General features: G+C 51.4%; 3 protein-coding genes across 3 annotated transcripts; 1 reads left to right on the top strand and 2 right to left on the bottom strand.

The window, feature by feature from the left end:
• Window positions 1–449: 449 nt before the first annotated feature.
• On the top strand, window positions 450–2970 carry VFPPC_04560 (TGF beta receptor associated protein 1; the record flags this gene model as incomplete). The annotated part of the gene is made up of 3 exons (XM_022428406.1): window positions 450–600; window positions 653–1083; window positions 1138–2970. 3 exons carry the CDS (start codon window positions 450–452, stop codon window positions 2968–2970), a joined length of 2415 nt encoding a protein of 804 aa, XP_022284477.1.
• A 2131-nt stretch (window positions 2971–5101) lies between these two features.
• VFPPC_04559 (nicotinamide N-methyltransferase) lies at window positions 5102–6034 on the bottom strand (the record flags this gene model as incomplete). The annotated part of the gene is made up of 1 exon (XM_018283898.1): window positions 5102–6034. One exon carries the CDS (start codon window positions 6032–6034, stop codon window positions 5102–5104), a length of 933 nt encoding a protein of 310 aa, XP_018145164.1.
• A 929-nt stretch (window positions 6035–6963) lies between these two features.
• VFPPC_04558 (zinc finger protein) lies at window positions 6964–9916 on the bottom strand (the record flags this gene model as incomplete). Its single annotated transcript, XM_018283897.1, has 2 exons — window positions 6964–8342; window positions 9433–9916. The coding sequence occupies 2 exons, from the start codon at window positions 9914–9916 to the stop codon at window positions 6964–6966; spliced, it is 1863 nt and encodes a 620-aa protein (XP_018145163.1).
• Between the last annotated feature and the right edge of the window lie 2333 nt (window positions 9917–12249).

Below are 12249 nucleotides of genomic sequence, written 5' to 3'. Positions count from 1 at the left end.
CAAGATTCAGTTGACGTCGACGCAGCCCAGCCACAGAACCGCTCAACTAGCCACAGGGGGCTTGCATTCTAGGTGCCAATTGCTGCCACGCTGGTACCCGTTAGCTGACCCAGGCACCTACAAAGGAGTGACGACAGGCAGGCCCAGCCAGGCCGACCAGTGACAGAGGGGTCTGGCCTTATTAGTCTGGTGCGGTCACCTCAAGTCCATCCTTGTCACCCGTGCCATTTGATGAGCCAAGGCTGGGCTGAGCCAGTCCAGCTTACCCTTCTCTGATAACTACACCAGACCTCTCCAGCTCACCTCGTCCTTGTTGGAACAACCCAACCGCGAACCACACCCAGAGTCTCTCATTCGAACGGCCCGTGAATTACAAAAGTGGCTAAACGGCCAATTACTGTCAAATATGCGCGGACTACGACAATAGCCCTGTCGAATCTTGTCTCGCCATGGCATCACCAGATAGGCTTGCGGCCACCACAAACCTGGAGCCTTTGCGCGAAGATGGGCCGTACATCTTACGGCCGTTGCTGGAACATGTTCCTTTAACATCAGATGGGTCCGACTCCGACGTCAAAATTAACTGTGTAGAGTTCTATGGTGAGTTCATGCCACACGAACCGATCCACTCGCGACTAATCGAGAAGCACAGATGGTAATTTGTATATTGGCACCTCGGCATCTGAAGTACTCCATTTCGTGCAAATACCTCCCGAGCCCAACGACACAACTGGACAGCCGGTTTATATACAGGCCTCGAGGCTGTCCCCGGTTTCTGTCGAGTCCCCCTCCTCTCGAACGACTGCCGGCCAAGGTGTACAAGAAATACTTTTGCTACCTCGGATAGGAAAGGCATGTATATTGTGCAACTCAACCGCCGCCTTCTATACTTTGCCGGAACTGAGCCCAGTTTCTGGTATTAGCGTCGTCAAGAACTGTAGCTGGATTGGAGGTGTGGACTTGAATGATGCAGTTGCAACTGATGGCTCCGGACGAGCCAGCGGCAACGATGCCACTATACTTCTGTCGTTGAAATCCAAGATTCAAGTTGTTCGCCTCGCTGATAAGGTGCTTGAAGCGCCGGTGGGTTGCCTATAGTGTTTGATGATTTACAATTTTTCTAACAACTGAAGCTAGAAAGTTACATTCGCTGGAAGTGTATTGTCAGTACGTCGAGACTCAATAGCTTGCGTCGCCGATTCCAAGTCATATGCACTACTCGACATATACCGGCGTCTCACTATCCCGCTAATGAGCATCTCAACTTTGGACGAAACTCCTGTTGAGGATGTTGGAAGACTACATCCCCAACAGGATGGCCCAGACGACCCCATCACCAGGTCGGGACGTTCAAATTTATCTGCTCAGGGCGTGGATACGCCGAGCCATAGTCGATCTCCGAGTCAAAATGACGATCCCTCGAAGTCCCAGCAACCCTCGCCTCCTGTGCCCTCGACAAGCCCAGAGCCATATTCAGATTCCAAGTCATCACCACCTCCTACGAACAAGCCTTTGCCTCCACCTCCTGCAGAGGATGCATCACACTCCAAAGCGCCTCCTGTGAGATACCAATCACCTTTCGCTTTGAAACCGCATATTACCTCGCCAAACCCAGAAGAATTTCTCCTGGTCATTGGGACGAAACTATCAGAACCAGGAGTTGGTATGTTCGTAAGCTTGGATGGGGAACCCACCAGGGCGACCCTCCAATTTGAGAAATATCCAGATCAAGTTATCGTCGATGGCAACAATTTCGATATGGCTTCGTCTCAGACTGGCTTCGTCGAGGAAGAAGATAGCTACGTGCTTGCGTCCATGTCCAAAGAAACCGAAAACGGGCCTTGTAATGGCATTGAAATTCAGCATGTGAACGCGGGCCAAGAGGCAAATCCAAAAAAATACTGGTTGGAAGCACAAGGCTCTTCAGGCCAGAATTCTTACGGTTTAAGGGCTTTTTTGGGCAGAGGGGAAATCCGCTTAGGCGAAGTTGTTTCCAAGCTCAGCCAAAAGAGATTTGCTCCATTCCCTGGGCCATTGGAAACATCTACTTCTTCTCTCAAGAGCTCTGACTCTAGGACAGCCCTCTCAATAGAACGGCTATCGAAAGAAAAAGAACTTTTCGAACGTGACGATTCTCAGGATGATGATTCACTGCCGGAAGGATGGGAGTCAACTCGTAACGCTGAAGGTGAAGACTTTGCGCGACGACTTGCTGCCGCTGAAACCAGATTGGCAGTCTGGCACGGCAATCGTCTGTGGTGGGCAATTCGAAATCCCCTCATCATTCAACTCGACACTCTTCTGGACGCTGCAAGCCCCAAAGGGCAAATGGCAGACATTGACAGGCAGGCAGTCTATTCTGTTCTGAAACTCATTCGAGGTCGGGATGCCAGGACGGAACTTGAATACATGACCCTTGATTACTTGAGGCAAAAGGCCGGTTTGCTCCTCCTGATCAATCTCCTGTCCTCCCCGCAAAAACAGCTTGTCTCGGACGGCGAACTAAACGCCCTTGAAGACATTTTGGTAGACAGTAAATTGGACCCTCGAGTGGTCTTGTCGCTTGTCCCTGGTATCCGAAACGACATCATCGAAGGAAGACGAGGTATATGGATTTACACCGGCGTAAAGACAGTAGCTGAATCATATCTTCGAAGTGTCACATTCGAGACGCCTGCAAAGAACGCTCTGCAAAGAAATGAGATTCGAATTATGCATTTTCTTCGTCGATTCCTTTCAGCATGGAGGAAGATGAAAGGATTCGGCAGTGTACCGGACGAAAATGAGGTATTCAGGACGGTGGATGCGGCCCTTCTCATCTGCTTGCTCGAGTTAATCGACGCTCTTCTCAAGGCCTGGCCAATGGAGGTGCTGTTAGATCAGAGCTCAATGAACTTGTCGATAAAGGAGTGGATTGTTTCGATCGGGCTGTCGATATTCTCGAATCGTATCACAGGCTCTTTGTGTTGAGCAGGCTCTACCAGAGCCGGAAGATGGCTGGCGATGTCTTGGCCACGTGGAAACGTATCATCGAGGGGGAAGAAGACAGCATCCCGGAACTAGATGATGGTGAGCAACGGGTTCAAGACTATCTGAGAAAAATTAGCAGTCAGGCTCTAGTCCAAGAGTACGGAATTTGGCTTGCCAACAGAAATCCTCGCCTAGGTGTGCAAGTATTTGCTCAGGATGAGGGGAAGGCTCCTAAATTCGAACCAACCCGAGCTGTTGAAATTCTTCGAGCAGAGGCACCTGGTGCGGTCAAGTACTATTTGGAACATCTTGTATTCGATAAGGGCCTCACATCATATGTGAATGAGCTTTTGAACTACTATCTGGACATAGTTCTCGGGGACCTTGAATCTTCGGCCGCCAGTCAAGAGGCAGTCATGGCTGCGTACGATGCATACAGAGCGTTACAGGCCCCCAAACCGACATACCATCATTTCCTGACGGAGAACGCACCCCCTGACGACGAAGTTTGGAAAAGCCGCCTTCGCCTGCTGCAGCTACTGGGCGGCGCTCACGATTACGACACTACGGCCATTGCAGAACGTATTGGCAGTCTGTCCGGCGACTTGCTCGTACCCGAAACGATAATCCTTGCTGGTCGTCAGCGTCGCCATGAGGAAGCCATACGACTCTTAGTTCACAAGCTCGGCGACTATGATACAGCAGTCTCTTACTGCCTTAGAGGAGGATCTAGTGTCTACGTGCAGCTAGATGGCCGGCATCGTGGAGACAGCATGCCGGGAGCAGAGCAGCAGCGCCGTTTATTCCATTTAGTGCTACGTGAATTCCTGCGCATCACGGATGTGAGTGACCGGATCGAACAAACAGGCGCCTTATTGGAGCGTTTTGGTGGCTGGTTTGACGTAGAAGAAGTGCTACAACTGGTGCCCGACACATGGTCGGTGGACGTGGTGGCTGGCTTCCTCACTGGCGCAATGAAGAGACTTGTGCGTGAGAAGAACGAAGCAGTGGTGAAGAGAGCGCTCAGCGGAGCGGAGAATTTGAGGGTCAACTATGATCTGGTCGTGGGAATCAAGGAAATGGGCCAGAGCATCGAGGCACAGCACTAAGGGAGGGTAGTTGACAAACTACCAGTTGATGTGAGGACGAATATATGTAGAGTGTCGTTACGGCTAATTGAACAACAAAAGATGTGACTTCTCTCAATGCAGCCCGTGACATGACTCCGGCACAACCCCATATAAACCCGCTGTCCTCTACCATTGCATTTGGAGATCAATACAACATCCGTAGCCCCAGTTAACCGCAAAAGCTTTGGCCACAAAAGTCGGTGCCATGGCCAACACATTTCCCAATGATCCAGCCTTTGCTCAGCTCGGCCAAGAACATACTCTCACGTTTCAGGACTCAAAGCTAATGGCACAAACGCCAAACAACTAGTGCGACGACGTCATTCGAGGATGTCAGCCATGTGTCTCGCGTTCAGAGCCAGATGCCAGCTGTTCCCACAGAGGTGATACTCGGCTGGCCAGTCCTCATCTATGCGGATGACTTGGGCTTGAAGCTGAAAGCGGCATCCCTTGGCCACACATACGGCAACACGGGGCCTATGCCGATGCAAAGGAACCAATTATCTCGAATCTGAAATCTGTCCACGACCTTTTGTCAAGGGATATACCTTCCAGCTGAGCATTGCTTTGGCTTTAGGGCGGTTGAAGTTGGCTCCTGGAGCACATGGCGGTGGCTTGAGCTGAATAAACTATTGACTGCCTCGACCTGCAATGCCGAGAGAGCATGTATGTTTCTCGGCAGGCAAGGAGTACAGCCGCACGAGTTGTATGATTTCCTGATGAGCATAACGCGAGGACGCCCAGCTGTGTTATTGGGAGAGGAGGCTTGCTTGCTGTTTGGGATGTGTGCGGACGCCAAGGACGTGTTGCCATCGGATAGAATGCCGAAAGGGAGAGATATAAGATGCTGACAACCTCTCTGTTTGTGGAACTGCATACTTGGTACTTATGAGTGGTATGTTCTTCGTCCTTCTTTTGAGTTTGGTCGTTCCCGGCCACTTCTGCCATGTGTTATTCCACCTTTTTACTTCTGTTGCCGAATACCTGCTGTGCCTAACTGATTATGCCTGGCGTTCTGTTCTCCTCAGCTCCGATACAACGAGCCATCGCTTCCGTACGGTTACATCTTCATCCCTATCCCATGACCATTCTCTTTCTTGTCCGTCGCAGTCTCTCTCCCAGATCCTCTCTACCTTGAGGCCAACTTGTCCAAGCGCTTTCTCCGTAAAGAAGTCCTTCATCTTCTCACGGCCCGTGTGGAATCCGGCAACTATCCAGCAGCGTGCGTCGCCATCGTCTTTGAGGAAGTGGTCTATGGACTTGTGGAGATTCTCGTGCTGCCAGGGCATCCAGAGGCAGTCGGCGGCAATGACGCGATCAAAGGCATGACGATTTGATTCGCAGAAGGGATCCGAGGCGGCCAGGTCTCCCCAGGAGTGCCCTCTTATCACAATGGATGATTTTGGTGTCGTTTGGCTTGCCTCTGGGGAGAGTTCCGGCTGGATGTTGCGGGCGATGTTCTCCTGTAGCGTCTTCATCACCCCGGCAGCTGGATAGTCGGTCGCTGCGATGCGTTCTGCGCCTAGCAATCCCGCCATCATGCTGGGAAGTGCCGTGCCGGCTCCCAGTTCCATGATGGACTTGCCCCGGATGTCGAAGCTCACACCGCTCCCAAGTGTTGTTGCCTTGGTGGAATCATCTCGATCAGCATCTAATACACCCAATGTATCTCTCTCAATCAGCTCGGCCAGCAACAAACTCGAATTCCACAGGTAGTGGCTAAATAGCCTGCGTTCTGTGTCACCAACGGGTTCTGTGAGCTCGATATGCAAAGGCTTGGGAAGGTATGGCGAAGCATAGATGAGGCTATGTTCATCGTCGCCATGTTGGTTGGTCACGTCATCTGGGAAAATGACACCCAGCGAAGTGGACAAGAAATCCTCAGGCCCAGCTGGTTCACTTCCTTTGAGGGAAATTCGGCTTGTCAATGCCATATTCGAATCTGCAGCACAGACCAATGGTTGCAGCTCAGTTGTGGTGAGCCATGAGACACGGCTTGAGAAGCAGCGGTGACTGTTGATGGGTTTTGCAATCCACCGCCGCCGACCTGACCTGACCTGCACTACCACTACCACTACCACTACCACTACCACTACGTCCCTGTCCTGGAATAGCCAGGGACTCAAGGTGGGAGAGCAATCACTTGACTCTCTTTGGGTTGGTCTAGCTTTAATTGTGGGGGACGCGATACACCAGAATTCCTGCACTTATGTCTGGTTTGTTTCGACTTTGTGGAACAGTTGAAAAATCACCTTTGCACTAACACCAAACGGACTTTACCCTCTCCATGCCTCACAGGTGCACAATGCATACGCGGCATTTGAGATTAGAAAGAGACACATGGTTTTTGTTCAAGGGAGATGAGTCCTTATCCCATTAAGAAATATCCTAAGGTCTGCGGTTGGAAACCACCACAGCCGAGAAAAACACAGGGTATCGAGGGAAAACAAAAAAATTGAACAAGAGTCAAAAGGCCTTGACTCGCCCTCAAAAACAGCAAAAACAGCACAATTAGCTGGCACGCTTTCTTCCATCTCATCATAAATCCCGATGCTCATGCCGAAAATAGAGAAGCCCGAGCGACCCGTCAAAGAACTCCGCATAGTTGATACCCGTCAAAGCCGAAAAACATTGTTTAAAACAAGAAAGAAGAAAAAAAGGCCAAATCCGCCCAAGACCATGCCCCCATTATATCCAGTACAATTTCAGATGCGCCATCAGCCCTATGCCCCTTTCTAATATGGTGATGAAATCTCTAGCAAATTGAATTCGTTCCGACATGTGCAAGACTCCCCGGCGTGTATTTTGGGGAGTTGAGTCAACAAGGTTGCTCTAGGCGAGAAGAGTGGCCAATAGACCAGACTCAGGCAGTATTCGTCTTCAACATTTCTTGCATTTCCTTCAATTGCTCCTCAGTAGGGTCGTCAGAGATCCAAGGACCTTTCTCTTCATTCGTGGCGCCAAGGAAACCTTCAGCTCGCTTCAGTGTCTGGACATCCAGATCTGTAACGTATGATTTACCATCTGACAACTTGATGCGTACTTCATGGTCAGTTGATAGCATCATGTCGTCCTTGGCCAATCTGCGAGGCCCGTCAAACACGGCCATAATACGCTTTCGCATTGTCATTTGACCCTTGTCAAAGCCCCAGGACGATGGGTAGTCCCGGCGATTCTTGCGACCACGCGCCTTGGTGGCCATAGGTACACCACCTCGAGAGTGTGTTAAGCCACGAGATTTTTGCACGCCATTGGCTGGGTTACCCTTCTTCTTATTTGATGGTGAAGAATTGGCCTTGGAGGAAACGTCGTCAGCTTCATCGTCCTCGTTCATGTCCAGATCATCGTCGTCTTCGTCGTTCTGAGTAGCTTGCATAGCTGGTGTTGTAGTTGGAAGGTTGTTCTTCTCCAGAGTATGGTGAACAATCTTGTCATTCTCCACCTCCGCCAGTCGCTGGGCGTTGATTGCCTCAGCAGGGTCTTCTTGCTGTACAATTCTGAGGACACAATCATCCAAATGCTCATAGAAGTCCTGGGCGTTGGAGAAGGTTTGCGAGCAAGTACTGCATTTTCCGGTGGCATCAGGGGCATAACCAGTGAGCTTCTTCCCGGCGGAGACACCAGTTGGCGTCTTTTTGCGGCTATTGGGGGGAGTCTGTTCGACGCCGTGAACCGCCGTCAAATGTCTCTTGAAGACATCTGCTCTGTTGAATGATTTCTCCGCGGGAGAACCTGAGCCAGGGCAGAAACCGCAGACCATGGTGCCCTTATAATGGGTCAAGGTGTGCCTGTTCTTGTCGTACTTGCGCGCAAACCCCTTGATGTGATACTCGCAGGTCTGGATGGGGCATTTTTCGGGTCGCTCATTTTGGTGAGTGAGCATATGCGCCTTTAGATCCTTGAACACCTTGCCGCAGTCGGGATATGTGCATCTTTGCTTTTCCTTGGTTTCGTCGCCGCTAAAGTCGCCAGATCCCACCGGTGAAATAAAGTTGGCCATGCTTACACGGCGGCCATTAGGGTCCATCTGTGCAACGTATGGGCTGTGTGTGTAGTTGGGGCCAAAGGGACCATTATGGAGAAACGGTGAAGTGCTGTCGGTGCGAACCAGGTTGGGCTGTGGTGATGATGATAGAGAAGGTGAGGGCACAAACTGGTGAGCCTGGGCGTGTTGAAAGTGCCCGTCATAGGGCGAGATGGGCATCGGATGGCGGGCAATCTCCGGGTGGATGAGGGAAGGATCTGCACCAGGGAGGCCGTCAGTAATCATAGCTCCGGATGTCATAGTTCTTTCAAACAAATATTGCCGGGACCGATCAACAAGTAGAAACCAGCACTACAAAGAAACAACAAAAGAAGAAAAGTATGAAGCATGTGCTGGAGGTACAACTGAGGTTGGGACGGAGGAACCGAAGTGGGTTGATGATGGCCCAAGCTTTTGTGCCAGAACAGGAGGAGGGGAGGCAGCCAAATACCCGTTGTAGGTAGGTAAACCAACCAAAGCAGCTCCAGCCATCCAACCGGAGGGCTAACAGATGCGTGTAATAGTCGGGCCCACACCAGGGAGAAGAGGGCATTTCAATATCTGAACAAGGTCCCTGTTCGTGTGTGAATGGGACCAGACAGAGCGGACCGAAGTCGATTATGCTGACTGGTCGCCACTGGCTCGCAGTACGAGACACAGCAGGCCATCACTGCGACTGGTCACAAACTGCCTGCACCAAAACCGCTGGAAGTCAATTCGCACACTCACACAAGGCCGCCTCTGTTCTCAACCTCGACTGCCTGTCCCAGCACTAGGGTGCTCCAAGGTGCAGTAGCACAGACGACAGGCAAACAGGGAAGACCAGAACACTGCAGGCATTGCAGGTAATTGGTGCAACTGTGCGGGCAGTGAGATGATGACGCGCTGCAAAGCAAGCACCATTACATAGCTGGCATCCGCACCGGGCGGAGCCACCACCCAATTGTCTCAGGCATGGCGTGCAATGGCAAGCTGAACTGCGGACCCCCTGGTAAACCCAAATGGAAATGGAGTGCGGAAATGCACCCAATGAGTTGGAGAGGGACAAGGCAGAACAGAACGAGAAAAAAAAAGGCGTGTTGTGCAGAAGCGAATAAGTCAGAGAAGGAGGACTCAGTGCTTGATGGTGACCTTGCATCACGCCAATGCCGCTTGACACTCATACCCAAGCGAGTGGGTGGTTATGACAGCCATCGTTCGCCAAGATGTCGTGAAGAGGTTGAAAAGGTAGCCAAGCTTCGGCGCCTTTTCCGCGAAGGAGAAAGTCAAAAGAGGGAGTCCACAATATCACCTGCAAACTGAACTTACCGACAAAAGATTTTGACTGTCCACTGAAGTCAAAGCTATTAAAATCCTCCATAGCAGAACCGTTGAAGTACTCGGAGCCTGCCATATAATCGTTCCCAACGATACCAGGCTGTACATTCATTCCGTGACCACTCCAACCAGATACACCCAGCTGTCCGTGGCTGGACTGTGGTGAACCGATCGCTGAAGAGGGTGCTGAAGGAACAGAGCCGGAAGAAAGACCGGACGAAGACAGTCTCATGTCCCCGTCTTCTGGATATGCTCCAGGAGACGTATGGCCGGTGAGAAAGTAGTTTGGAGTCTCGGCGTATAGGGAGGGCTCGAAACCCATAGATGTTGTAGTAGGAGGATAGGTAGCCCCAATGTCCATGGGAGAGGCGGAACTAAAGGCGTTCTGCGGGGGTTCAGGATAGCTGGGATAGTCGTCGGTATGATGCTGTTGCGTGAACAGGCTGGTATAAGGTTGCTCGGCCAGAGCGGCCATTGTACGATTGATTGAGACGGAATGGAATGAGCAGTGCAAAACTGGGAATCGAAGTCAGTATGGTCGGTTGGAATTGGTAACTCTGAGAACATATATATGTTTCCAATGCGGCCCAATTTATAACTGCTTTACACTTACCTCAAAAGAAGTGCGGTTTATTTTCTCGCTGAAGGCTCCTTGTCGATATGTAATATGCGTTCCGTTCGCGGGACCACCCCAGGTTGGCGGGGTCAACGGGAACAAGACGCTGCGAGTAAGACGAATGGACGCAAGTCGATGAAACCTTCTTGATGGTTCTGGTCCGACTGTTGAGCCTAGTTCTCACAAGATACTTGCCGAGTTGGTAGTATAACAAGTGAGGCGGTATTCCACTGAGCCGGGAACTGTTACGATATGAGTGGTGTCCCTTTGAAGATGTTTGTGATGATGATGCTGGTGCGAAACAAGTTAAAATATATCCTTGTGCCAGCCAGATTTCAACGTAGCGACTGGTATTGAGAGTAAAACAGAAAGGTTGATTTTGTAGAGAAGGCTGATAAGCCGACTTGAGGCAGTTTGGGGGCTTGGAAGGAGATATATAGACAACCTGCATCTGGGCCACCCGGACAAGGGCCAGGCAAGCGGGATCTACTTTGAGAAAGTCGAGATACAGGGCCGGTAGGGCAGACATCAACCAACACGCCAGCCTCATCTGGGAGACAGGGTGTGTGTCAAAAGAAGGCTCCAGCACCAAAGAAATGAAAAGAGACAAAATCATGATGCCGCCCGCCCAACATGGCCCTCGGGCTGGTGGGCTCATTCGGTATTCATCGAGAGCCTCGTCTTGGGACTGTCTGGGAGGCACAGCCAGGGGAGGCGTGTAGGGAAGAACGAGAAAAGGCGTTTGTGTGCCTGGGGGTGGTTTGCATGGTGGGTGTGAGGAGTGAAGCCCATGAAGGTTTGTGGGAGGGCATCGATTGTGCCACTGGCGCTTTTTTGGGCTGTCCCAAGCGACGATCATTTGTGGTGAAGGCTCACTCGAGGGAGTATCCGAGAGTAGCAGTACCTTCGACCTGCGGCCTCCAGGGATGTGCAAGGGTAAAAATCGGCGGTAAGGCATGCTATGTGGGCAGTGATTTGGTGCTGTCGTTGGGATACCGCTGGACTGGGCCATGTATTGGGTACAACGAGGTAGGTATCGACCCGAGAAACGAGCAACCCAGTACTGGCCCATGACTGGCCACCCAAGCGATGCGCGGTGACCCCATCGGAAGGTCTGGTGGATGGGCTCGATGTTGATGGGGTCCAGGTCAACCTTGGTCTCAATTTTGATCACTGGCCAGGCGCTCTTTGGGGTCTCCGGCATGACACACTCACTTTGACTGCGCTGCACCACGCTGCACTCCACTGTACTGGACCAGGCATGGACCAGAATCTACTGCACTGCACAGGGCAGGCATCCAGGCATCATCAGTACTGCATGCACCAGCCATTGTCTGGGCCGATGCACAGGATGCACAGGTTGCACAGGGGAGCACTTGAAAGAGATGACAGAGGCCATCGTACCCACAGACCAACACATTTGGAAACTGGATCAAGCCAGGGGTATCGGACGTGCTAAACCCAAATGGGACCATGCTGGTCTCGCGACAGCTCACGAAATTGCCAACTGTCTTTGCTGGAGGGTGAACATTGAGGCATCTCACTTCCAACATTCCACTGCCAAAGCCATCCCCCACAAGCCGACTTTCTCCAACCAGTCTCGCCCTGTCTCAGACAAAGGCCTGCAACAGTGCGTCTTGGCCATCCATCTCCGTTCGCATGGTTTGGCGAACATGACGGTGACGAACCGCCCAAGTACTCCGTATCGAGAATTTCTATTCACGGATGAAATGAGCACACGGTCTCGAAAAATAAGCTGCTGGTCCACATAATGTTGCGTACCATCCGCTGCACATCTCCTCCGTATGATGCCAGGTGCTCGGAGATCACATTCTGCCTCCTCCTGGTTTCTTGTCCAGGTGTAAGCTATGTACGGGCCGAGTCGCCTCAACCTCTCGCTGCTCTGAGAGCAAATTTGCGTCTGGACCTGTAATTATGCTTGGTTTCCCATTATGCTTCCATCCTGACCGTTTGCCCATCAACCATGGGCAGTCAATTGACATTTTGGATCATTGATACTATTTCAGGATCCGGCTCAGGAAACGCATTATGTGCTCTGCACCATGCAGTCAGGTGGCGCAGGCTCCTGGTTAATGTGTTGGAACCCACGCCGTCAAAGGAAGGGAGCTGTTGTCTTGTTTCTCTTGACCATCAAAAGAAGTCACATTTTGCTTCTCAATCCAACAGTGCAT

The sequence above is a fragment of the Pochonia chlamydosporia genome, chromosome 3 (assembly GCF_001653235.2).
Source record: "Pochonia chlamydosporia 170 chromosome 3, whole genome shotgun sequence".
In the NCBI taxonomy this organism is placed as follows: Eukaryota; Fungi; Ascomycota; class Sordariomycetes; order Hypocreales; family Clavicipitaceae; genus Pochonia; species Pochonia chlamydosporia.
The sequence above is the reverse complement of the archived record's forward strand: the minus strand, read 5'-3'. Positions and strand labels throughout refer to the sequence as shown.